Consider the following 26,535-nt stretch of genomic DNA (forward strand, 5'->3'; position numbering starts at 1 on the left):
CGTTACTTTTCTCATCTGTTCCTCAGGCTGTCTACAGTCCAAATCAAAGGTTAACTCTGTGACTCTGGATGTGATCATTTTTCTTAACACTTCTTTCAAAGTGTGATGATCTGATTTTGACATGTAAGGCGGGTTTTTGTTTTTGGATGGGCAACGATGTAGAAGAATGGCTTCAATTTCCTTGCCATGATTCCGGTCCAAAGAAGGAGAATGTTTCAAATTACATTATAACCAAAGGATTGACGTTTATGGAAAGGATGAGGAATTGGGTTGAAAGCTGTCAACTATTCTGCGGGAGTGCCCATTTGGAGAAGAGTTCAGTAAATCTGTAAGGACCGATCTACTTGTGTGACGGTGAGTCATGATAGAAAGGCAGGAGATGCTAATGTGAATCATCTTCAGTGGAAATAATGCCCAGCAGAGGAAAGAAGACACGGGTGTGAGTGGTTTACAAGCTCCCGAATGCTGGACAAAGTGGTGAAATGATAAAGCCAGGTGAGAAGGGAACTAACGTAGAACAGCAAATCGTAAACTCAGGAGTTTCTGCAGATGCTGGAAATCCAGGGTAAAACTCACAAGATGCAGGAGGAACTCAGCGGGTCAGACTGCATCTATGGAAAGGAATAAACAGTCAGTGTTTCGGGTGGAGATCCTTCATCAGCACTGTTCAGCAACATAAAACAGTAGAGGCCCTTCAGACAACAATGTTGTGCTAACCAAAAATTAACCTACTCCATAATCAATCAATCCTTTCCCTCCTACACAGCCTACAGCCCTCCATTTTTCTTTCATCCATGTACCTATCTAAGAGTCTCTCAAGAACATAGGACATTTGGCCCATGATGTTGTGCCAAACTTTTGACCTACCTCATGATCAATCAATCCCTCCCCTCATATGGAACCTGTAGCCATCAATTTTACTAAAACTCACTTGAAATGTCCCTAATGTATCTGCCTCTCCCACCACTCTTAGCAGATTGCCCCAGGCACAACTTTCATGGTCATGAGCGATTTTCATCTATATATTGATTGGATAAGTGGGAAATAAAGATTAAAGGTTAGCTTGATTTGTCATGTATGCATTGAAACTTCAAAACAAATAGTGAAATGTGTTGTTTTGTATCAACCAACAACACAGTCCAAGGGTGTGCTGGGGGCAGCCCACAAGTGTTTCCACTCTTCCCAGCATGCCCACAATTTACTACCCTCACTAAACTATACATCTTTGGAGTATGGGAGGAAACTGGAGGAAACGTGTGGTCACAAGGAGAAGGTATAAACTCCTTACACAGTGGCGGGAATCGAACCCCGATCACTAGCACCGTAAAGCGTTGTACTGACTGCTATGCTATGGAAATGATGAAGAAGTTGTGGAGTGTATCAGGGAGTGGTTCCTAGAGCAGCAGTTTCCTAGACCTAACTAGCAGCAGGCTATTTAAACTTGCTCACGGGTAATGAGATGGGATGAATAAAAGATGATATGATGTAGGATCCGTGCTGAGTAGTGATCTCAGTATTGTAGAACTTCACATAAAGCTTGAAGGCAAACACCCAGGTCCAGAGCAGTGACCTCAGCTTACAGACGGGCAGTGACACAGGTGTGAGGGTGGAGTTGTCTGAGGTGGATGGCCTAAGCAGGCTCAGGGACAGATCAATGGATGAGCCGTGCCAGATATTTCAACAGTTGGTTCATTCTGTTCAGTAGACTTTGATCACAGTTATAGGCATGGATTCCATCAGAAAATGGAACTATCCATGGTCCAAAGGCAAATGCAATGTTCATTTTAATTTGTATTTATTTATTTAGTGATACAGCCCATCCAGCCCTTTGAACATCCCACCCAGTAAGCCCTGACAACCCCAATTATCCTTAAGCTATTCACGGGACACTTTACAATGAACAATTAACCTACCTAGTACGTCTTTGGACTGTGGGAGGAAACTGGAGCTCCCAGAGCAACACCTTTGGATCCCACGGGAGGACGTTCAGACAGGTCCGGAAACGGACACTGAACTCCGATACCCTGAGCTGCAACAGGTTCACACTAACCACCACACCACCGTGGCATCCTATGCTAGCATTCGATTCTGGGGGACTAAGAGCTAAAAGCAAGGATGTAATGCTGCAGCTTGGAGTATTGTGAGAAATTTTGGTCCCTTTATCTAAGAAAGGATGTGCTGGCATTGGAGACGATCCAGAGGAGGTTCATGAGAATGATCCCAGGAATGAAAGGGTTAACATAGGAGGAGCATTTGATGGCCCTGGGTATGTTTTTTAGAACACAGAGTGGTAATCCCATTGAAACCTATAAACTATACAGAGTGGATGAGGAGAGGGTGTTTCCAATATGGGGGCAGTCTATTATTCAAGTTTTATTTTCTATTTTTATGTACTGCTGTCGCAAGGACAACAAATTTCATGACATAAGTATGCCGGTGATATTAAACCTGATTCCGATTCTCAGCTGACATAGTCAAAGACCCACGTCACTGCCAGGATATTCTCCATCTACAACCACAAAACAATTCTGAATCCAGGAAGCCATTCCCATGAATTCTTTGCTTAACGACCTCCTGGATGTGTCATGGTCCCGATCGTTTCTTCCCTATCCTGCTCCTAATTTCTGTTGATTGTGCCACAGTTCCAACCATTTATTTCCCAATGACTTCTAATTCACTTTGATGACAATACACCTGCTTTCCATCTAGAACTGCAGTATAAGAACTCTGGTGTCACAGCCACTAGTTGCCAGTTCGTTGGTCTTCTTCCTGTGAGATAACTACATTTTCCGACCGCTTAGAACCATTTGTTCTAAGTTTAGCTCCAGTTTCAAGGTTTACCTATGAGACCCCGTCTCTCTGAGTCAAGGTTCCATATCAGGGCTCCGTATCAAGATCCCTCCTGTTTGCTGTTCGGCGTTTACCCGTGTAAGCATCCAAACACAATCTCCGTGCCTGTGTCCTGCACTTGGGTTTGCTTCCTTCACACCTTGCAACAGAACAAACCGGCCACTATGAGCCCAGCAGACATGAAGACCCTGCAACAAGCCCTCGCCAGCCAGGGCTCCCTACTGGGTCTGCACGATCAACTCTTCCAGGATGTCGTGGAGAACTTCGGTTCTCTGTCTGCTAACATAACGAAGATCGGTGACCAGGTGGACCATGTATCCACTAATCTTACTCCATCCTGTACTGGAACTCAGTCAAATCAGTCCAGACAGTCTGTAGTGGCAACCCCCTACGTGTCAGCAACACCCCCGCCAAGAGAGCCGTACATAACTGAACCAGAACGCTACACTGGGAATTTGGAGAAGTGCCGGGATTTCCTTCTGCAATGGTCCTTGGTGTTCGATCAGCAGTCATCCAGGTACACCAAGGACAAATCAAAGGTAGCTTACATCATGGGGTTGTTGCCGGGAAGTGCCTTAGCGTGGGCTGCGGCTATTTGGGATAATCAGCCAAAAATCTGCTCTTCATTCCCCATCTTTATCACAGAGATGCAAAAGATCTTTGACCACCCCATCTGTAAGATGCCACTAAGCGTCTATTCACCCTCTGTCAGGGCTCCTGCAGTGTCGCCAAGTATTCTGTGGAGTTCCGGACGTTAGTGGGTAGAATGATGAGGCACTCCAAGGGGTATTCTGGAATGGCTTCAGCAACATGGTGAAGGACGAGTTGGCGGCAAGGGATGACACTGACAGCCTGGATTCGTTGATCTCCCTTGCCACCAGGCTGGACAACCATCTTTGAGAACGCCATAGGGAGAGAACTGGTCGTCCACCCCCTTTGGCCACTCCACGGCAACCTGCACTGTCTCTCATCAGCACAAGCCTCTCTCTTCCTCCTGCTCCTGGAATAGCTCCCAGCCCGGCCGTTTCCACCGCCCCAGGAGAGGAACCAATGCAGCTGGGATGGAACTGCGTTTCCCCTACAGAGCAACTAAGGAGATTAAGATCGGGGAAGTTCCTCTATTGCGGCCAGTCTGGCCACTTCCGTGCAACTTGTTTCCTTCGGCCAAAAGGGAAGGGCTCACCGGTAGAAAGGAGTACCCTAGTGAGCCAGACAACATTCCCTTCTGTCACCCGAACCCGGATGCAGATCCAAGCTACCTTAAGTCATAACCACCAGTCCCTGCCTCTGTCAGCTCTAGTGGACTCCTGTGCCGAGGGAAACCTGTTGGATGAAAACATAGCTTCCTGAGCCGGAATTCCTCAGAAGCCATTGAGTACCCCTCTGGAAGCACAGACACTGGACGGTAGATGTCTGGCCCCAGTTACTCACTGCACACCACCCCTGTCTCTTATTCTCTCTGGGAACCTTCAGGAACAGGTACAATTTAACCTAATTTCCTCTCCTCAAGCTCCTATCATTCTTGGGTACCCCTGGGTTAAGCCGTCATAATCCCCACATTGATTGGTCCATTGGGAAGATAGCCAGCTGGAGTCTGTTCTGTCGCTCCACTTGTCTTCAATCGGCCCTTTCCCCTGTGAAAGTCACCGCGACATTGTCTGCCACTGAAACCCTCGACCTATCCAAGGTTCCAGCAGAGTACCACGATCTGGGAGAGGTGTTCAGCAAACAATGGGCTCTTTCCCTGCCTCCACACCACTCTTATTATTGTGCTATTGACCTTCTCCCCGGAGCCCCCCTACCCACCAGTCAGCTGTGTAACCTGTCCCGGCCAGAAAAGGAAGCACTGGAGGTTTACTTAAATGAATCTCTCGTGGCGGGCATTATCCGACCCTCATCCTCCCCTGTTGACGCAGGTTTCTTCTTTGTGGGGAAGATGGACGGTTCACTATGCCCCTGCATTGACCACTGAGGCCTAAATAGCACAACCATAAAGAACAAATATCCTCTACCCCTTCTCAACTGCTTTCGAACCACTTCATGGAGCCACCATCTTCTCCAAGTTGGACCTGCGAAGTGCCTACCACCTCCTCAGGATAAGGGAGGGAGATGAGTGGAAAACAGTGTTCAACACCCCTCTTGGTCACTTTGAATACCTGGTCATGCCATTCGGTCTCACCAATGCTCCCGCCATTTTCTAAACCCTGATAAACAATGTCCTTAGAGATTTTATTAACTGTTTCATGTTTGTCTATTTGGATGACATCTTAATCTTCCCCAGCAGTCTTCAGGAACACACCCACCATGTCCGTCAGGTCCTGCAGAGGCTTTGGGAGAACAAACTATTCGTAAAAGCTGAGAAGTGCAAGTTTCATGTTCCTTCAGTCAGTTTCTTGGGGTACATCATCGAGAGCGGGCGAGTGACAGCGGACCCCGAAAAGATCCGGGCGGTGGCGGAGTGGCCTACACCCACGACACTCAAGCAACTCCAGCAATTTCTGGGGTTTCTGGGGTTTTCAAACTTTTATTGTTGTTTCATCAGGGATTACAGCTAGGTGGCAGCACCTTTTACTTGACTCACCTCTCCTAAGACCCCTTTTCACTGGGACCCCAAAGCGGACACTGCCTTCTTGGAGCTGAAGAGGCATTTCACCTCCGCTCCCAAGCTGGTTCAACCAGACCCCTCTTGTCAATTCATTGTGGAGGTCGACACCTCCAACTCTGGGGTGGGAGCGGTCCTCTCCCAACGTTCAGGCCCTGACCAAAAACTTCATCCCTGTGCCTTCTTTTCTCACCGGCTGTCCCCTGCCAAATAAAATTATGACGTAGGGAACCAGGAGTTACTGGCAGTCAAACTTGCTTTGGAGGAGTGGAGGCACTGGCTGGAGGGAGTGAAACATCCGTTTATCATCTGGATTGATCACAAGAACCTCACATACATCCAAACCGCCAAATGCCTGAATTCCCAACAAGCCCGTTGGGCGTTATTTTTTGGCCGGTTCAGATTTACACTCACCTGTCATCTGGGGTCCAAGAACAGGAAGCCCGATGCTCTCTCCCGTCAATACATTTCCGAGGAGGGTTTTCCCAACCCCGAGACCATCTTTCCACCATCCTGTGTAGTGGCTGCCCTCACCTGGGAGATTGAGGCCATAGTCAAAGAGGCTCAACGGACTCAACCTGACCCAGGCAACGAACCCTCCAATTGCCTCTTTGTGCCTGACTCAGTATGGTCTCAGGTTCTCCAGTGGGGGCACACGTCTCCTTTCGCCTGCCATTCTGGAATCGATCGGACTCTGTCTGTTCTGGTGGCCCTCCATGGACACTGACACCCATTCCTTTGTCTCTGCCTGTTCTGTTTGTGCCTGTGGAAAAGCCTCCCACCGATCACCTGCTGGATTGCTTCATCCTCTACCTGTTCCTAGCCACCCTTGGTCTCACATGGCACAGGTTTTCATTACGGGACTACCCCCTTCACATGGGAAAACTGCCGTACTCACCGTGGTCGACCGCTTCTCCAAAGCTGTGTATTTCGTAGCCCTTCCCAAACTCCCTACAGCTCGTGAAACAGCCAACCTTCTTGTCCATCACACCTTCCGCCTTCACGGGATTCCTTCGGACATTATTTCTCCCTGGGGTCCCCAATTCATCTCTCAGGTCTGGAGATCCTTTGGTCAAGTCCTTGGAGCCTCAGTAAGTCTGTCGTCTGGCTTTCATCTGCAGACGAACGGTCAAATAGAACGGGGTAAGGATTTGGAAGCAGCACTGTGCTGCATAACCGCTGACAACCCTTCTACCTGGAGTACCCATCTCGCTTGGGTAGAGTACGCCCACAACTCCCTGGTCAGCACCGCCACCGGAATGCCCCCTCTGTTCTTCACTCATGAAGATAACATTGCTGTGCCTTCAGTTCAGGCCCATCCCTGCCGGTGCCACAAGATCTGGAAAGACACACAAGCGGCCCTGCTCCGTTCAGCCGACCGCAACCGGAGGATTGGCGATTGCCATCGGATTCCTGCACCTGAGTATCAGCCTGGGCAGAAGGTTTCGCTCTCTTCTAAAGACATCCCCCTCAAGAATGAGCCCAAGAAACTCGCCCCCGCTTCCTGGGACCATTCAAGATTGAGAGTATTATCAACCCCTTGGTGATCAGACTCAAGCTGCCTAAATCTATGCACATCCATCCTTCATTCCACGTTTCCCAATTGAAGCCAGTATCTGTCCGCCCTATGTGCCCTCCTGCCGAACCCCTTCCACCCGCCCAGATCACTGACGACTACCCAGCGTATACTGTCTGGCGATTACTGGATGTGTGCTGCCAAGGCAGGGGCCTCCAATACCTGGTCGATTGGGAGGGATACAGCCTGGTGGAAAGTTCCTGGATTCCCTGCTCCTTCATCCCTCATCCAGGATTTCCATCCGGACAATCCGGACAAGCCTGAAGGATCACCAGGAGGTTCCCCTTGAGGGGCGGGGTACTGTCATGGTCCCGATCATTTATATCCCTATCTTGCTCCTAATTTCCATTGATTGTGCCACGGTTCGGACCATTACTTTCCCAATTGCTTCTAATTCACTTTGATGACAGCACATCTGGTTTCCATCTAGAACTATAGAATAAGATCCTGGCATCACAACCACTAGTTGCCAGTTCGTTGGTCTTCTTCCTGTGAGATAACTACATTCCCTGACCGCTTAGAACCGTTTGTTCTAAGTTTAGCTCCAGTTTCAATGTTTACCTATGAGACTCCGTCTCTCTGGGTCAAGGCTCCATATCAGGGCTCTGTGTCAAGATCCCTCCTGTTTGCTGTTCGGCGTTTACACCCGTGTAAACATCCAAGTGCAATTTCTGTGCCTGTGTCCTGCACTTGGGTTCGTTTCCTTCACTCCTTGCAACAGGATGAACCTAGCATGAGGAACATTGTCAGACACCTTACTAAAATCCATATGCACCACACTGCTATTGCACTGTATCTGAATTATAGAAGAGGAGATGTTTGGTGTCTTGAGCCCTGATGGAATTTTATACATTTCCATGAGACCTCCTCTCGCTGTCCACTGACAACAGATCTAGAGTCCTCCTGGTGTCTCCCTATAGATAAGGATGGGACTGGTCCTTGCGTTAAGACTTTAAGGTGAAGAAGGTCAGTTTTGCTGGCATCAGAAGGAATCTGGTAGATGAGAAAGGATACCAAGGCTTGCAGCAGGATGAGGACCTGCTGGAAAAACGGGCTGATAAATAGCAGAGGGAATTCCATGCAGGCAAGTGTGAGGTATTGCACTTTGAGAGGACAAACCAGGGTAGGATTTACACTGTAAGTGGTAGGGCAGTGAGGAGTGAGTGAGTGAGTGTGTGTGTGTGTGCGCGCGCGCCCTCAACTCCTGGTGGAGGAGTCGGGGTGCCGTCAAGACAAGCTTTTTGCATTGATCTTCTTGGTGATTGCTCATTGTACAGCGTGTCTTGGGCATCTGACACTCAGGAATATGAAATTCTCCAGATTTTTTTTTACGAGCTTGAGTTGCTAGCTCGACACTCAACCCAGGCACAGATGGAGAACGTGCAAGGGAGCCAGCCGGATAGTAGTTGATCAGCCATGATCTCAAAATGGCGGTGCAGGCTCGAAGGGCCGAATGGTCTACTTCTGCACCTATTGTCTATTGTCTATTCGAACTCAGGACCTCTCACCCCAAAGTCCAGCGCTGATGCCACTATGCCACCAGCCAGCAAGGAGTGAGGAGTGTAGCAGAACAAAAGGACCTGGTTACAGATGCATAATTCCTTGAAACAGATGAACAGATAATTCCTTGAAAATGGCTTTGCAGGTAATTAGGGTTGTAAAGAGAACTTTGCCTCATAAATCAGGGCATTACGTACAGGAATTGGGATGTTATGTTGAATTTGCATTAGACATTTCTGAGGACAAATTTGGAGTATTATGTACAGATCTGGTCGCCTACTTACAGGAAAGTTATTAATAAGACTGAAAGAGTACAGAGAAAATTTTCAAAGACGTTTCTGGGACTTGAGGACCTAAGTAATAGGGAAAGGATAGGACTTTATCTCCTGGAGTGTTGGAGAATGAGGGGAGATTTGATAGAGACATACAAAATTATGGGGGTATAGGTAGGGTAAATGCAAACAGGCTTTTTCCACTGAGGTTAAGTGAGATCAGAACTACAGGTCATGGGTTAAGGGTGAAAGGTGAAATGTTTAAGGGGAACATGAGGTGGAACTTCTTCACGAAGGGAAGAACGTGGAGCAAGCTGCCAACAGTGGTGGATGTGGATTCAATTAAATCAAAGAGAAGTTTGGAGAAGTACAGGGCTGGGAGGGGTATGGAAGGCTATGGTCCTGGCGCAGGTCGATGGGACTTGGCAGAAGACCAAGCCAGCACTGATTCGTTGGCCTGAAGAGCCTGTGTCTGTGCTGTAGTGCTCTATGACTTTATCATTCCTTATTCAACAGTCCTGCCCTCCCAGGACACAGTTTGGTGAATCTTTCCCTGCACCATCACTTTTGCAACCATGTCTAGTCAGGCCAAACCTGCACCTGGCACCTTATCTGTGGTCTCAACCAAACCCCATGTCGTTGCACACTCCGATCCTCTCAGGATGAATGCCAGTCTCCTTTGGCACACATCACAGCCTCACCATTCAGGAACATGCCCCTTCCCATCACTACCATCGCAGAGGAGGCACAGGAGCCCGAAGGCACACACTCAAATGTTTCAGGAACAGTTTAATACTATCGATATCACGAATTACAAAACTAAATTGTGCGTAATAAAAAGGAGTAACCAGATAGTATCATTGAAAATGCTGGCTGCTTTACTGAAGCAGCGAGAAATGTAAACACAGGGGTGAGGCTGAGTTTCCGTGACATGCTGAATTGTGCCCACAGCAATGACGTTCCTTGCAGTCACGGGTAGGATAGGTGCAATACCAAAATGTTGGAGGCTCAGCAGGTCAGGTAGGTATCTGAGGAGGGAAATAAACAGTTTATTTTTCAGGTTAAGGCACTTCATCAGGTCTGGCTTTTTGTGTGTGTTGCTCTAGATTTCCAGCATCTACAGAGTCTCTTGTGTTAATGGGATAGTATTCATGGATTCATGGACCATTTAGGAATCTGATAATGGAGAAGAAGAAGCTGAAGGTCATGGGTTAAGGGTGGAATGTGAAATGTTTAAGGGGAATCCGAGGGGCAACCTCTTCACTCAGAGGCTGGTGGGAGTGTGAAACGAGCTGCCAGAGGAAGTGATGGATGTGGGTTCAATTGCAATATTTAAGAGAGGTACATGGATGGGAAGGGTATGGTGGGCTGTGTTTCAAATGCTGGTTAATGAAATTAGCCCGAATAACCGCTCAGCCCAAACTAGATGGGCTGAAGGGCCTCATTCTGTGCTGCAGTGCTCTATCATTCTATGACTCTGTAAGAGAATAGCAGCACAATTAGGCCATTCAGCCCATTGATTCTGCTCTGCACTTCCACCATGGCTAAGTTGTTATCCCTCTCAAACCATTCTCCTCCCTTCTCTCCATAACCTTTTACAGCCTTGCTAATCAAGAACCTATCAACCTCTGTTTTACACACTCTCAATGACTTTGCCTCCACAACTATCTATGGCAATGAATTCCACAGATTTAAAACCCCCTGGCTAAAGAAATTCCTCCTCTCCTCTGATCTAAAAGGACATACTGAGGCTGCATCCTCTGGCCGTAGACTCCCCCCCCCCCCCCCCACATAGGAAACATCCTTTCCACACCCACTCTGTCTAGGCCTTTCAATATTCAGTCGGCTTCAATAAGAACCCCCCTCCCCCTTTCTTCTAAGTCCCAGCAAGTAGAGACCCAGAGCCATCCAAAGCTCCTCGTATGCTATGCCTTTCACTCTCTGGATCATTTTCGTGAACCGCTTCTGGACCCTCTCCAATGGCAGCTTACCCTTTCTTCAATAGAGGCTCAAAATAGCTCACAATACCCCAAGTGTGATCTGACCAATGACTTATAATGCCTCAGGTTTATATCCTTGCTTTTATACTCTAAGCCTCCTGAAATGAACGCTAACATTGAATTTGCCTCCTTACCACTTAATCAACCTGCAAGTTAACATTTTGGGAATCCTGCACGAGGACTCCAAGTTCCTTTGTACCTCTGATTTTTGAATTTTCTTCCCATTTGGCATTTCTTCTACCAAAAAGCATGACCAAACATTTCCCTACACAATATTCCATCTGCCACTTCTTTGCCCATTCTCCTAATCTGCCTCAGTCCTTCTGCCGATGCCCTGCTTCCTCAACACCACCAGCCCCTCCACCTATCTTCATATCACCCGCAAACTTGGCCACAAAGCCGTCAAGAATGGAGAGACATGGACACTGTGTAAACAGAAGAGATTTGTGTGGTTAGGCTTTCAACTACTAACTTAATTTGTTCACACAGAGCCATTTCAATGAAATGGGATTATGTGGATGAACTTAATTAGGTTTCTGGTGGTTGTTACAGACTCGGGTACCGGTGCACTCATTTGTATATTAACGATTCCCAGTTTCTCACCGTTTCAGTAACATGTTGCTTTTCTGTGGGGCTGTGTCAGGGTGTAGAACTTTCTGTTTGGTATTTTCTTTGTAGTTTAACTCTCCTCTGCTCCCTTTTATTTTTTATATATGCGTAATTGTTCAGTAAATCTTCCTGTAATTGTAGTGTAGTTTATTCTGTATTTCGAGCAGGTGTCATGCCACTGGAATCTGGCTATCTCGTAGGTTAATTGTTATCATTTGAATGTTGTTTCTCTCCAGTCTGAGTGTGAGACAACCACAACTGTCTTCTCCTTTGTCTTCTTTTCTTTGTTAATTATTTGTTCTTGTAACACTGTAATAGTGTTACACTAACCACTATGCTACTGACGCGATTGGCGTAAAGCTATTGCAGTGCCCGCGACCCAGGTTCGATTCCCACTGCGGCACGTTCTTCCAGTAACCGCATGTGTTTCCTCCGGGTGCTCTGGTTTCCTCCCACATTCCAAGGACGTACAGGTTAGTAGGTTACTTGGTTATTTGCATGTAAGTGGGTGGGGTGGGTTCATTGGGCCAGAGGGCCTGTTATTGTGCTGTATAGCTAAATAAAATAAATTACATCAGCCATAACTACCAAGTTTATGCCTCAGAAGAACCTCTGAATCAATATCACCCGATCACCTTGCAGGTAACACCCAGGTCCTCAGAACAGTGGCTTGGAGGAGCAGTGAGATCTGGTGAAGCAAGAGATTAGAATGCAGTGGTGACTCCAGGCTTCTCCTCGTGGGACTGCTGGTTACGTATGACAAATCCGTGCGGAGTTTAATGATCCAGCGATTTGGGAATTCAACTCTTGGGAAAACATTGCCACCTCGTTCGATAAGATGCTGTTGCCTCCCAGTGGATGAATCCAATATTGCAAGTGCAATCATCACCGGGCAAGAGACTGGAGGACAGATTCTGCCAAACTTTTAAAACTGTTTATCTCACTTTTTTTTAAAAAAAAGTTTAAATCTGTTTGAGTTCTCTGCGTGTTTTCTGCTAACTCTTCTCCCGGAGCTTTGGTAGCTCAGAGAACCTTGTACATGGCTTCGGAGTAGTTTGCCAGTGAGCAGGAGATCACGGCGAGCATGTGTAACGTCTCAGTAACTTGTCAGCTGTTTCTGGGAATTATCCACTGACAGAAGCTGCTAGCTTCTGAATGGTGAATGTGGAAAGACAGCAAGGAAAGCTGAGAGTTATTACCCTGCCACCATTAGACTCACCAGCCGTTGTGGGTAACTTTACTCACTCCAACTCTGAACTGATTCCGCAGCCTAGGGCTCTACAACTCGTGCCCTCAGTATTGGTTATTTATTTGTCTGTTTATTTATTTATTTATTGTTTGCACAATTTGCCTTCATTTGGACGTTGGTTGTTTGTCAGTCTTTCTGTGTAGTTTTTCATTGACTCAAATATATTTCTTTGTTCTACTGCAAATGTCTACATGAAAATGAATCTCTGGGTAGTAGATGGTGATTATATAGGCACTTTGAGAATAAATTTACATTCGATTTTTTTGAATTCTGACTTTCGTTTGACTTTCTGAAATCATCAAAAGGAGGGAAAGAGATTTAACAAGCCGGAGAGAGAAGTAGAGCAGTGCGTGGAAGTGGTTACTGGGGTGGGGTGTTTGTGGAGGCAGGCAGTGTGGTGGAGTTGGAGAGGATTATTTTCACCGACGGTGACAGTTGCCTGGAATGGGTTACCAGGGGTTAGTGGTAGGATCGGGCAGTTCGGTAGAGTCTAAGAGGATTTTAGATATATACGTGAATATGAAGGCAATGGAGGGGTGTCAGATGATACGCGGAAGGAGGACATTTAGTATAAATCGGCATCAAAGACGGCACAACATCGTGGGCCGAATGGCCTATCCCATGTGGTACTGTTCTGTATTCTGTGTTCTATAAAGCAGCGTGCAGTGAACTGACAGACACGATGTAGCAGGGACACTGGGGCAGAACATGGAACAGTACAGGCCCTTCGGCCCACATAGTTGTGCTGACCCTTTAACCTACTCTAAGAATAATCTAATGCTTCACTCCCACATAGTCCTCCATCTTTCTATTACCCATACAGCTATCCAAGAGTTTCTGAAATGCTCCTAATGTATCTGCCTCCATGCAGGGCTTTCCATGCACAGAGGAGAAAGAACACACATGGACACAGGGCAATGTGAGCAGGAATAGGCCATTCAGCCCCTCAAGTCCATTCCTCTTTACAATACGACCAGGGATTATCTATGCTCCATATTGGTCTCTGTGCTCTGATCACCAAAAAGTTATTTACCTTTAAAAGACTCAGGTCAGTGGGACAACTACAGTGGGAAAGGAGACAAGAAGTACATAGTCATAGAGTACCACAGCACTGAAGTATTCCCTTCGGCCCATCTACTTTGTGACTAACTCTTATCCTGCCTAGTTCCATCCAACCACACCCTGACCATAGCCCTCCATACTGCCCCATCCCTGTACTTGTCCAAAATAGAGATAGTCTGAGATTGATAAGGAGGGACAGAAGCAGACAGAGCAGGGTGATATAGAAGGGCAGAGAGGGGTAATGAGAGGGGTAGAGAGGAAGAGGAGACAAAGGAAGAGCAGCAAGCATTGGGAGAGAGAGAGAGGCAGGGACATGGAGAGGGAGGAATGGGAAGAGGGAGAGAGGTTGAGATGGGGAGAGGGACGGTGAGAGTCAGTGACAGGAACTGAGAGGGTGAAGAAGGGAAGGGACAGCGAGGGGAAGAAACCTGAAATAGCAGGAGGAAAAGGGAGAGGCAGGGACAGAGGGTGGCAGCGAAGGAAGGAAAATGAAAGGAAGGAGGGAGAGGCAGAGGGAGGGAGGGAGAGAGATGGGAGACACGGAGAGATGAGATTTGACTGGGGATGGTCAGTAAGTCTGCTGGAAGATGAACGTACAGGAACAGGTGGATTGTAAATTGTGGCTTTGTACCACACAGCAGCAAATGGGACCTGACCTGACACCGATCCATCACTGAATACCAGGGCCCCAGGATTAATCACCACCCAAACAAACGACAGATATGATCAGCAGAGTGAAGGGGCTGTCCCTCGGGGCAGAAAATTCCCACTCTGCGAGCGCAGTCACAGTCAGTGACCCAGGAGTACCAGTCCAATTCTGGCTGGTGGGGGTTCCTTGAATTTTTTTCTATTAGGGGCTGAGCGACAAAGGATTTGGACAGAGATGAGTCAGTCAGAGAATGTGGCATGAATGTGTAACAGAAGGTTCAAGTCCAACTAGATTTTAAAAGGTGGGTCAAAGTGTCTACAGATGTTAGCTGTCGGTGTCTCATCGGACGGCACAGACCCACGCAGGAAAGTACACAGAGCTGGAGGCAAACTATTCTCATGGGTGGACAGGATTCAGGGCCAGTCACGAGCACTGGTGTTAATGAGGAGATTGTCTGAAGGAGAGACCAGTGTTGCCTGTGGTCTGGGCTGATCCCAGACATGCTCGCCTTTATTAATCGAAGAGTTGAGTTCAAAGGTCATGAAGTAATGCCGCTTTACAAAAGTTAGTTAGGGCACATCTGGAGTAGTGCCTTCAGTTCTGGTTGCTGGTTATAGGAAGGATGTTGAGGCTTTGCAGAGTGTGGGCTGAAGGGCCTGTTCCTGGGCCGTACCCTTCTGTGTCCTACCCTCCGTGTAACCCAGAGTGCACGAGCCACAGGTCACAGGCTGAGGGAAAATTGGATCCATCATTTGCCAGTGAATCCGGAGCAGGTGCCACTGTAGAAAGTTGCAGGGAGTGGGGCGTTGAGGGGTCACGTGAGGAGGGAATCTGTGTGGGGAAAGTAGGGTCACAGACAGCTCAGTCAGAGTTTTGGTGAGAAGGAGGTGGAGGCTGTGGAGAGCATGGGGGATCCCGGAAGGAAGGGTAATGATGGGTGGGAGCCAAGTACAATAAACCACACAAGGGTTTTGGAATATTGGTGTTTTCCCCAAGGCCTGGAAACAAGAAGCAGGAATCCCTACTCGGGTGGTTAGGGATTTTTGGAATTCTCTGTCACAGGGAGCTGTCAGTGTTGGCCTATGGAATTCATTCAGGGCTGAGGCTACAGCCTAATCTGGTGCTGGGGACACCAGGTCAGAGGGCGAAGACACGGCACCATTCTACTCAGCAGCAAGCGGCTCGAGGCAATGCAGCCAGCATAATCAAAGACCCCACCCTCCCCAGACATTCTCTCTTCTCCCCCTCCCATCAGGCAGAAGATACAACAACACGTGCCACCAGGCTCATGGATAACTCCTACCCCAATATTATAAAACTCTTTAACAGTGGAGTCTTGTCCTCATAATCTACCTCATTATGGTCTTCCCCATTATTGTCTACCTGCACCATTTTCTCTGTAATTGGAACACTTTAATTTTGTAATTGCTTTACCTTATACTAAATAAAAACTATTTCTTTAACCTTACTTTCAACAAACATCTTTTTAGTCTTTTTATTTTCATATTTTTTTAAATGTATTTTCACTTTTGCCATTGTCAAGCATGTTGAACTACATGGTATGAAAAGCACTCTATAATAAGTTATTGTTATTATTCCTACATCAGTGGATTGTTCTGTATGAATGGTATGCAGGACAGCATGGTTAATATACCGCTGTTGCAGCACCTGCAGCCCAGGTTCAATTCCCACCGCTGTCTGAGAGGAGTTTGTACCTTCTCCCCACGACCTCCGGGTTTCCTCCAGATGCTCCGGTTTCCTTCCACATTCCAAAGACATACAGGTTAGTAGGTTAATAGGTCACAAGAGTGTAACTGGGGCGGTGCAGGCTCCTTGGGCTGGAACTGCCTGATACAGAGCTGTATCTCCTAAAAGCAGTACAAATTTCTCACTGCGTCTTGATACATGGAGGATGCTGTGGTCAGCATGGAGCAGTTGGGCCAAAGGGCCTGTTTCCATGTGGTAGGACTCTATAACTCAATAACTTCAATGAACCAATTCACCAGCCTCCTCCTGGGTCATCTTATTAAGTGATTCCCCACTGTCCGGTGTTGACCCCAAGCCTCAGGAGGGGGCAATCACCCATAGAGATGAAGTATTCACTGGAATGATGCTGAGCTGGAAGGGTTAAGCGGTGATACAGGCTGCATCGCGCTGAGTTTTGAAGAGTCAGAGAAACTGGGGTTACAATAGGGGAGAAGTTCAGGAGAGTGGAGAGAATGTCATTCCACTGATCAGTCAGGGTAATGTGTGTATCCTGCCCTGACGCACACAAGGGGATATGGAACGTGCACTGGAGCAGCTTGTTTTGGGGCTCACAAGGACTGTGCCTGGTCAGTGTTTGCTGGCCATCACAAGGAACACAAGGCATTTGGCCACCAGGCTTCTCCAACCTGTCCCACCATCCAGCAGGTGTCAGGAAACGCAGAGGGGGCTTGACCCAAAAGCAGAGCAGCAGAGCCGATTCAGCGGTGAATGATAACTTCAGTAATAGACCACTAAATAACAAGGGGCCACAAAGCACGAGAAAACAGAAACTGAACACAACTGGCAACAAGGAAGTTGAAAGCTAAGAGCGACGGGTTGAGTCCGCCTCGTTCAAAGAGTGAACAAGGACTGTGGGTGGGAACTGGGATTAAATAGGCTGCAGGTGATGAGTCTGGAGTGAGTGGCTGGTGAATCCCATTAGCTGGGAGGTGCAAGCAGGACCAGGCATTGACACTGGGCACTGACAGGTCCTTGATTAGAAAAGGGATCAAAGGGGGAAGGCAGAAGGATAAGACTGAGAGGGAAATTAAATCAGCCACAATCGAATGGCCTCAGTGTAACCATAGAAAATCAAGGGTTAGCGAGGGACATGGAACGAAGGAGCAGATGGAGACAGAAGGCGTGGAGAGTCAGAGGGGCAGCATGATAGCATAGTGGTACATGCAACATTTGACAGCTCCAACAATCATGGTTCACTTCCCGCCGCTGCCCGTGTATGTTCTCCCAGTGAGCGTGTGTCTTTCCTCACACACCCCATAGGGTTGGGGGGAGTAAGTTGTGGCCGTGTAGTGTTGGTGCCAGAAACATGCTGATTTTCCCGGCTGCCCCCAGCACATCCTTGAACTGGGTCGGTTCGAAAAGAGACACATTTCACTCTATGTTTCCATGTACAAGGTTAATGTGAGCGATTGGGGACAATGCAGCTGGGCAGAACGGGTGGCAGGGCCAGGATGGGGAATGGCAGAGCAGGTTTGACGGGCGGAAAGGCCCCCACTCTTCTGCCAAACGAGAGATCGTTTTCATCGGATCAACCCGAGAATAATTCTCTAGAACAAACGCTCCAACGTTCCTCCGCCAGTATCTCTCCTCTCGCTTTGTGCCGCTCTTCCTCTCCAACCGTTCCTTTCCTTCCATCGCCCTCCTGCTGCGTTCACTCCTTTCTCATCCTCTTTCTCACTCTCTCCCCTTCTCTCTGTGAATTTCTTTGTTTGACTCTCCATTTTCCTACACTTCCTCTCTCCTCCTGCAAATAGTAATTCACCCCAGCATGCCCCATCCTCTCCGTTCTGCCCCTGACATCCTCTCTCTACCCCCATCCCTACCCCCTCTCCCCCACACTCCAGTCCTATTCTCTCCCCCCGCCTCCCCTTGCACTCCGGCGTGAGGCTGCGGGAGAAGGTGCTGAGCGAGCGGTGGGAAGGAAAGGGGTCCGCCGCCGCCGCCGCTGCTGTTTAGAAAGCTTGCCGGATGAAATCTCTAGCTTGGTGTCAGTTTACAGCCTGTCGAGGTCCGCTGCTCCCAGCTGCCAACAACATTCCCAAATACTCTCCTTTCTCGGGCGGGGAGGAGGGATTTATTCAGATCGCTGGGCAGTTGCGTGAAACCGATTTAAAAAGAGCTGCCGGAGAGCGGGGACAGACAGATCGCAGAGGATAACACAGACAGGGTTCATTCCCACCCTCCCTCTTCACCACAGCCTGTAGACCGCTGAGGAGTTGTGTTCTGTTCTTTGCAGCTGAGGAGTTGCGTTCTGTTCTTTGCAACACAGAGAGGCGATTTGAAAACTTTTTGCATAAGTTTTGGAAAAGTTTTTTTTAAGTCTTTATTTTTTTGCTGCAAAGGTTGCCTGTGTGGCGAGAAGCCCCACGGGGCTCTTCCCCCAACATGCTGGTCTCCCTCCCGGTGTTGTTGTTTCTGTCTGGGGGTCAGTGGAGCGGCTCGCTGGCGCTGGGGCCCCGCGTCCACTGCCAGCCGTGCGACGAGAAGGCTGCGTCCGTCTGCCTGGCCCCGCCGGCCGGCTGCCAGCTGGTGAAAGAGCCCGGCTGCGGCTGCTGCCTCACTTGCGCGCTGGAGGAGGGTCAGAACTGCGGTGTTTACACCGAGGTTTGCGCCGCGGGACTCAAGTGTCTGCCGAAGCCGCAGGAGGAGAAGCCACTGCACGCCCTGCTCCACGGCCGCGGCGTCTGCAGCCCGGCCAAGAGCCACCAGAGCCCCGTGCCCACGCCAGGTGAGTGTCCGGCGCCAGTCACAGCGAGCGCACGAACGGCGCAACTCCGACACGGCGACGTGAAACTCGCGGAGAACGGCGCAAACTGCAGCGCAGTGGATCCGCGGAGAGCAGCGCTACTCTCCGAGCACCGGCGCAACTCCCGGACCGGTGTAAACTCCCAGAAAGACGGTCAGCTCTCAGAGAGCGATGCACCCCCGGGGACGAGCGCGCTGTCAGTTTCTCTGCTCAGACTTTCAGATTAAGAGGGAGGGAGAGAGCGTGATGAGATGGAGGTGAGAGAAGAATTCGGGGGAGGGATAAACACAGATGGGGAGAGTGGAACGGGCCTTGGGGAGAGACGGGAGAGGGAGTGGGATGAAATGAGGAGAGTAAAGGGCGACAGGCTGATCGTGGGGAAGGGAGAGGATGAGGTGGGTGGGAGGTGAGGGGAGAAACGGAGGAGTTTCCGCAGGAGGAGTGCAGGGTGAGGGAGAGGTGGGATGAAGGGTGAGAGAAAGGGTTTCGAAGAGAAGGGGAGGGGGTGACCGGGGAACTGAGATAGGGAAGGGTGAAGAGGGGCGGGAGAATGAGAGTTGGGATGAAGAAGAGGAAGTTGGGGAGGGAGGAGAGGTGAGCAGGTCGTGATGGTGAGGGGTGGAGGGGCAACGTTAGGGTTGGAGGTGAGGGAGAGAGGACAGGAGTAAGGATTGGGGGTATGAGGGCTTTGAGGGTGAGGTGTGGAGGGAGGGGAGGTGAACAGAGTGTGAGTGAGATGAGGGAGAGAGGAGAGGTTGGTGAGATACAGGGAGGAGGGAGATAGGTTGAGTGTTGGGGATGAAGGAGAGGGGAGGGTAGTGGAGGTGAGAGGGAGGGAGGTGGGGTAATGAGAGGGCTGAGGGGAGAGGAGAGGGTGATGAGTGGTAGGGAGGGAGATGGGTTGACAAGCCAACAGTTCACTAGAATTAGCCCAGCAGCTGCAGGAACCTGTTGATGTGTGTGTGGGTGTCCTGTCCACTGGCAATGCCCAGTGTCCCCTCCAGATGTGATTTCCAGCTGCTAACATTGTTTCTGACTGTCTACTACCTCTGCCAGATGTGTAGTGGCTGCCAGATGCTTGTTGCTCCCAGCCCGGATTTTACTGGTGCTCCCGCCCTTCCTGCCTGGCTGACTCCAGCTGTGATTCCAGATGCTGACATTAAACTCCAGCTGTCAGAGGTTCAGCTGACTGTGCATTGGAACATGGAACATAAAACACAAGAGCAGAATTAGGCCATTCTGCCCATCGAACCTGCTCTACCATTCCAGCATGGCTGATTTATTACCCCTCTCAACCCTGCCTCCTCCCCATAACTTTTGACGCCCTGATTAGTTGACCTCTACTTTAAATATATCCAAAGACCTCTACAACTGTTTGTGACAATGAATTCCACAGATTCACCACCCCCTGGCTGAAGAAATTCCTCCTCATCTCTGTTCTAAATGGATGTCCCTCTATTCCAAGGCTGTGTTCTCTGGTCCTAGACTCCCCCACTACAGGAAACATTCTCTCCATATCCACTCTATCTCGGCCTTTCAACATTCAATAGATTTCAATGAGATCTTCCTCATTCTTCTGAATTACAGAGAGTACAGGTCCAGAGCCATCTAATGCTCCTCATATTAACCTTTCCGTTCCTGGGATCATTCTCGTAAACCTCCTCTGGATCCTCTCCAGTGTCGACACATCTACGTGCGAATTCCAGACAGGATTCCCTGGAATCCTGGTGGTGTCCTACATCAGCTGGCCGGCAACCATTGTGTGGGGACGCCATGGGTTGTAGGGAGAGAACACAACTGTAGTAGACGGAGTGAAGTGTGGGAATATCTGGGAGCGCAACATATTGTAGGGAGAGGACCCAGCAGTGGGGTGGGAGAGCACGTAGGCAGATGAAGTGAACACCTGGGACAACTTCCTCATGTGGTGCTAGAGCTGCCCCTGAACTGTTACCTCTGTGAGAGAGTATCACGCTGACAGGAGACAGACGGGAGACTAAAGCCCGTGATCCTGTTGAGGGAGGGTCACACTTGAGGGGATGATTCTCTGGGAGTGGCGATACTGTGGGCGTGCTGCTCTGTGGGAAGGATGTCACTGAGGGAGGGTCACACTGTGGGGTTGTTGGTAGAGGGAGTGCCGCACTATGGGAGGAGGGTGGTACGAGGGGAGGGTCACACTGTCAGAAAGCTGCCTTTTGGATGAGGTGTTAAGTAACAGCCTGCAGGTGGTGGGACGGGTGTGTGTGTGTGTGTGTGTGTGTGTGTGTGTGTGTGTGTGTGTGTGTGTGTGTGTGTGTGTGTGTGTGTGTGTGTGTGTGTGTGTGTGTGTGTGTGTGTGTGTGTGTGTGAGAGAGAGAGAGAGAGAGAGAGGGAAGAAGTCGTTTCCAATAAATGTCCAATGGCACTGTGGGATCGGTCTGTGCACTGCTTATCTGTTCCCCACAAATGAACAATCACCAGTGGTAGGTGTGAGGTCGACTTCAACACTTAAGAAGTTTGATTAAGTACACGGATGAGAGATGTGTGGAGGGCTATGGTTTAGCCGATGAACAGGACAAGGCAGTATAATAGTTTGGCATGGACATGATGGGCCAAATGGCCAGTTTCTGTGCAGTAGAGTTCTATGACTTTATGACCAGAGTGTTGCATTCTTCCTTGGCTGCTGTACACCACACCCTTACCCCCCTCTCCTTGGTGGATCTACAAGGACTGAAGGGATGGGGGTGGGAGGGTAGCTCAGCTATTAAGCCCTGTAGTGGCCTTCATTACGTGTCCTCCCAGTGACACCAAGATAGGGATTTGCACACTGTGGTGGCTGGTGGGTGTTTGGGAAACCCCTGTTATTGCCACTACAACAGTTCAGTGAGACTGCAAAACTCATCTTCCCACTACGTGTCCAGTGAGATCCCAAACCCTACCCCTCCAATGCCACCTTCCTACGCACTGTGGTCCGAGCGGTGTCCACTAAGACTGCACACTCCGTGCTTCCACCTGCAATGGTCAGTGAGACCCCATACTTCACCTTCTCACCTACAATGGTCAGCGTGGTGTCCAGAGAGACCCCACACATCATCTTTCCAGCTACAATGATTAGCTTAGTGTCCAGTGAGACCCCACATTCCAACCTCATATGGTCAGTGTATTGTAGAGTGATACTCCACACCCTACCATCTGACCTACAATGGTCAGTGAGATCTCCTACCTCAATGGTCAGTATGGTGTCCCGTGAGACCCCATACCCTACCCTTCCACCTACAATGATTGGTGTGGTGCCCAGTGAGATCCCACACTTCACCCTCCCACCTACAATGGTCAATGTGGTAACCAGTGAGATCCCACACTTCACCCTCCCACCTACAATGGTCAATGTGGTAACCAGTGCACTCTGCAGATGAGCAGTAGTGGACAACAGTGGCTAGTGGTTGGACAGTAGGAGCAATGTTGATTTTGTAATGGCCAGTGGACAACACGAGCCTCTTTTGAACCATGGTGAGCAAAATTCAGCAATAGCCAGTGGTAGCACTGGTGGTCGTTAGGAGTGGATCTGTAACGGTCAGTGGTGGACAATGGTGAATATTGTTCATCTGTCATGGTCAGTGTGGGACAGTGGTGGGAGCTATGGGCACTCATGGTCAGTGGTAGACAACAGTAGCCATCAATGGACATCAGCTGGTAGTGGTTGTGGACTGTGTATTAGGGGACAATGATGGACAGAGGTGAGCAATGCAGGTCGGTGATGGACAACAGTGGGCCCCAGCAGGAATTGGCTGGCAGTGATGAGATTGGTCAGTGGTGGGCCATGTTCATCTATAGTATCAGTGGTGGTCAGTAATCATTAGTGGGAGACAACATTGGACATTGGTTGGCAGTTAGTGATGGACAACAGTGGTGGGTTGTGATGAGCAGTTGTGGGTAACAGTGGACGGATTGGTGCTCAGTAAGGGTCAGTGCTGGACAACAGTGTGTGTTAGTGGACATCGACAGGCAGTGGTGCACAATGGTGGACCACAATAGATAGTGGTGAGCAAGGTAAATCAGTGATTGGGAGTGGTGAGCGGTGGGCAACAGCGGCTGTCAGTGGTGAGCAGCAGTAGACAGTGATGGGAGTGCACCAGTAGTCAATGCTGGTAAGTATTTTTCTCAGAACATAGAACATTACACAGAACAGCAAAGGAACGGTCCTTCAGGCCACTATGTTGTGTCGATCCAAATAAATTAGTAATCAAATGGCCAACTAAACTAATTCCTCCTGCCTACACAGCATCCATATCCTTCCGTTGTCCTCACGCTCATGTGCCATCTGAACCTCTCTTTAAAGCCCCCCATGAATCTGCTTCTACCACCACTCCAGGCTGCACATTCCAGGCACCTCTCAGTGTTTAAAAAAAAACTTGCCTCCCTCATCGCTTTTAAAATTGTCCCCTCCACTTCTCCCCCTAAATGCAAGCCCTCTTGTACTAGACGTTTCAACAGCGGGACAAAGATGCTGTCTGTCTACTCAGTCTATGCCTCTCATAATCTTACAAACCTCTATCGGATCTCCCCTCAGCCTCCACCACTCTGGAGAAGACAACCCAAGTTTGTCCAGCCTCTTGTTGTAGCACATGCCCCCCACCCCCCCGGTAGCATCCTGGAAGCCCCCTCTGCACCCTCTCCAAAGCCTCAACATCCTACGACAGGGTGACCAGAACTGTATGCAGTACTCCAGATTTACTAGTTTATAAAGCTGCAATATAACCTGCTGACTTTTGATCTCAGTGCCTTGACTAATAAAGGAAAACATGCCTTTGCTGCGCATTAACCAGTGCGGTACGGTTACACAGCCGTTAGTATAATGCTAATGCAGCACCAGCAACTCGAATGTTCAGACTAGAGGCCTGTGACACAGGGATCGGTTCTGGGTCCACTGTCGTTTGTCATCTACAGTAATAACTTGGATGACAATGGTGTTTTTGTGGCTAGTAAATTTCAGGGAGCTTATGTAAAGGTAGTCAACACAGGTAGACGGGTGGGGGGGGAGGGGGTGGGTTGAGAAAATATTTGGCACCCTAGCCTTTAGTCAGAAAAAAACACTCATATGAAAGCTGGGATGTCATATTACAACTGTACAAGACGTTGATGAGATCCCACCTGGAGTACTGTGTTCGGTTCCTGAACATAGAACATAGAAATCTACAGCACATTACAGGCCCTTCGGCCCACAATGTTGTACCGACCATGCACCTACTCTAAAAACTGCCTAGGCTACCGCATAGCCCTCTATTTTCCTAAGCTCCATGTACCTGTCTGAGAATCTGTTAATAAGACCCTATTGTATCCGCCTCCACCACAATCACTGGCAGTGCACTCCACGCACCCACCACTCTCTGTGTGGAAAAACCTACCCCCAACATCCCCTCTGTACGTACTCCCAAGCACCATGCACCCCCTCATGTTAGCCATCGCAGCCTTAGGAAAATGCCTCTGGCTATACACGCGATCAATGCCTCTCATCATCTTGTACACCTCAGCTCACTCAGCTGTAGGAAGGATGTGACTATGAGGGAAAGGGTGCGGAGAAGATTATAGTCGTAGAGCATTTCAGCACACAAATAGGCCCTTCAGGCCATCTAGTCTATGCCAAACTAATTCTGCCCAGTCCCATGTCTGGACCATAGCCTTCTATGACCCCTCCCATTCATACACCAATTCAAACTTATCTTAAATGTAGCTCTGTCGAAAATGCTGGAGGAACTCAGCAGGTCAGGCAGCATCCATAGAGCTGAACAAAGAGTCGACATTTCAGACTGAGACCTTTCTCCAGGGTCTCAACACTATACTACTGTGGGCTCTTCACCAGGGTGCTTCATGCGTTACTTGTTTCTTTTGCCTGGAGCGGTGGAGGCTGAAGGGAGACAGACCTGATGAAGGTTTGTAAAATTGAGAGGCATAGATACATAATCAGTCTTTTTCCCCAGGGAGAAAATGTCCGTTCATACAGAGCGTAGCTTTAAAATGAGATGGGAAAGTTTAAAGGGAATGTGCGGAACACACACCGAGCGGTGGTGGTGAAGGCAGACACAAAGTGAAGTTTAAAAGCACATGAACGGACTAGGAATGGAGGGAAATGGTTGATGTACAGGCAGATGGGATTGGCGTTGTGGTTGACAAAGATGGGGCACTGAAGAAGGGCCTCTTCATGTTCTGTATTAGAGGCATAGTCTTAAAACACTGCATCTAGTCTGTGCCAAACTATTAATCAGCCTAGACCCATTGACCTGCAACCAGACCTAGTCCTTAGTACCCCTCCCATCCATGTACCTATCCAAATTTCTATTAAATGTTAAAATCAAACCTGCATCCACCACCTACACTGGCAGCTCCTTCTTCATTCTCACCTCTCTGAGTGAAGAAATTACCCCCCATGTTCTCCTTAAACATTTCACTTTTCACCCTTAACCCACGACCTTTAGTTCTAGTCTCACTCAACCTCAGTGGAAAAAGCCTGCTTGAATTTACCCTGTCTATTCCCCTCATAATTTTGTAAACCTTGTAAATTTTCCTTGATCTCTTTCAATCTTATGGATGTCTTTCCTGTAGGTAGGTGATCAGGACAGCACACAATACTCCAGTTTAGGCCTCACCAATGTTTTCTATAATTTCAGTATGACATCCCATCTGCTGTACTCAATACATTGATTTATGATGGCCAGAAGCTCTCTTTAAGACTTGATGTTCTGCTACTCTCAGGATCACTCATTGTGTAACTGTACAGAGTCACAGTTTATTGGCAAGGTTAGGGTTAATATTCTGTAGTTGCAAGACAAGCCATGTGCTTACTCTGGAACAGTCGATGTGATCTTTGACAGAATGCCAAAGCTTTTAAAAATATCGATATTATTTTTAAACTGCTCGGATCGGGTTTATTTTTACTGCTTTGTTGAACGCTCAGCCTCTCACCCACAGCAGCCTGCTTATTGTGCAGGTGGGGGCTGAACAATCGCTAACCAGCCCGTGGGGCCGGGGGTCAGAGTTCAGGGAGCGGGAGTCCGCAGCCGCAGTGATGTGGGTGAGGCAGTCGCTCTGCCCATCAGCCTCACTCCATCCATTGAGCATGAGATTCTGCAGATGAATGCTGGAGGAACTCAGCAGGGCAGGCGGCATCTGTGGAAAGTCGAGCCCCTGGAAGGAATGCAAAGGGAGGGAAAGGAAGGGGGGGAGAAGCCCAGGATGGGAAGGTGGGAAGCTGGCAGGATGGAGAATAGGTGGATGTGCGAGGGGGAGGGGGAGGAAATGCGAAGCTGGGAGGTGAGTGGTGGAGAAGGTAAAGGGATAAAGGAGGAGGAATCTGATTGGAGAGGAGAATGGCCCATGGGAGAAAGGGAAGGAGGAGGGGCACCAGAGGGAGGGTGGTGGGTAGGTAAGGAGAAGAGAAGGGGCAAGAGGGGGAACCACAATGGGGAATCTAAAAAGAGAAAGGGAAGGGGGAGAAATCGATGTTCGTGTCTGGTTAGAGGCCACCCAGATAGTATATGAGATGTTACACCTCCAGCGCGAGAGGAGGCCATGTTGGAATGAGGAGTAGAATTAAAATGGGTGGCCACTAGCAAATCTTGCCTGTTGCAGATGGAGTGAAGGTTTGGACTCTGTGCACCATGGCACACGTGACAATAATAA

General features: G+C 48.9%; 2 protein-coding genes across 4 annotated transcripts in view; one reads left to right on the forward strand and one right to left on the reverse strand.

The window, feature by feature from the left end:
• Positions 1-2,456: 2,456 nt before the first annotated feature.
• igfbp2a (insulin-like growth factor binding protein 2a) overlaps positions 2,457-26,535 on the reverse strand; it is a 99,583-nt gene continuing 75,504 nt past the window's right edge. The window contains exons 4-5 of one of the 2 annotated variants that reach the window (XR_012098998.1): positions 7,590-9,828; positions 2,457-6,567 (exon numbers count right to left, since the gene is read on the reverse strand). Coding sequence is in view for 1 of the 2 variants with exons in the window: in XM_073046315.1 (XP_072902416.1) it covers positions 9,817-9,828 (12 nt within the window). In the remaining variant the exon portion in view is untranslated. Of the gene's footprint in view, positions 6,568-6,774; positions 9,829-26,535 lie in introns of those variants that run through there. The other variant, XM_073046315.1, reaches the window with a different exon arrangement.
• The window catches only part of LOC140728111 (insulin-like growth factor-binding protein 5), a 30,826-nt gene continuing 22,479 nt past the window's right edge, over positions 18,189-26,535 (forward strand). Inside the window, exon 1 of one of the 2 annotated variants that reach the window (XM_073046312.1) lies at positions 18,189-18,864. In XM_073046312.1, coding sequence (XP_072902413.1) covers positions 18,522-18,864 — 343 coding nt within the window. In that variant the 5' untranslated portion in view covers positions 18,189-18,521. The remainder of the gene's footprint in view (positions 18,865-26,535) is intronic. The other variant, XM_073046313.1, reaches the window with a different exon arrangement.

Source organism: Hemitrygon akajei, chromosome 5 (assembly GCF_048418815.1).
Source record: "Hemitrygon akajei chromosome 5, sHemAka1.3, whole genome shotgun sequence".
NCBI classification, from domain to species: Eukaryota; Metazoa; Chordata; class Chondrichthyes; order Myliobatiformes; family Dasyatidae; genus Hemitrygon; species Hemitrygon akajei.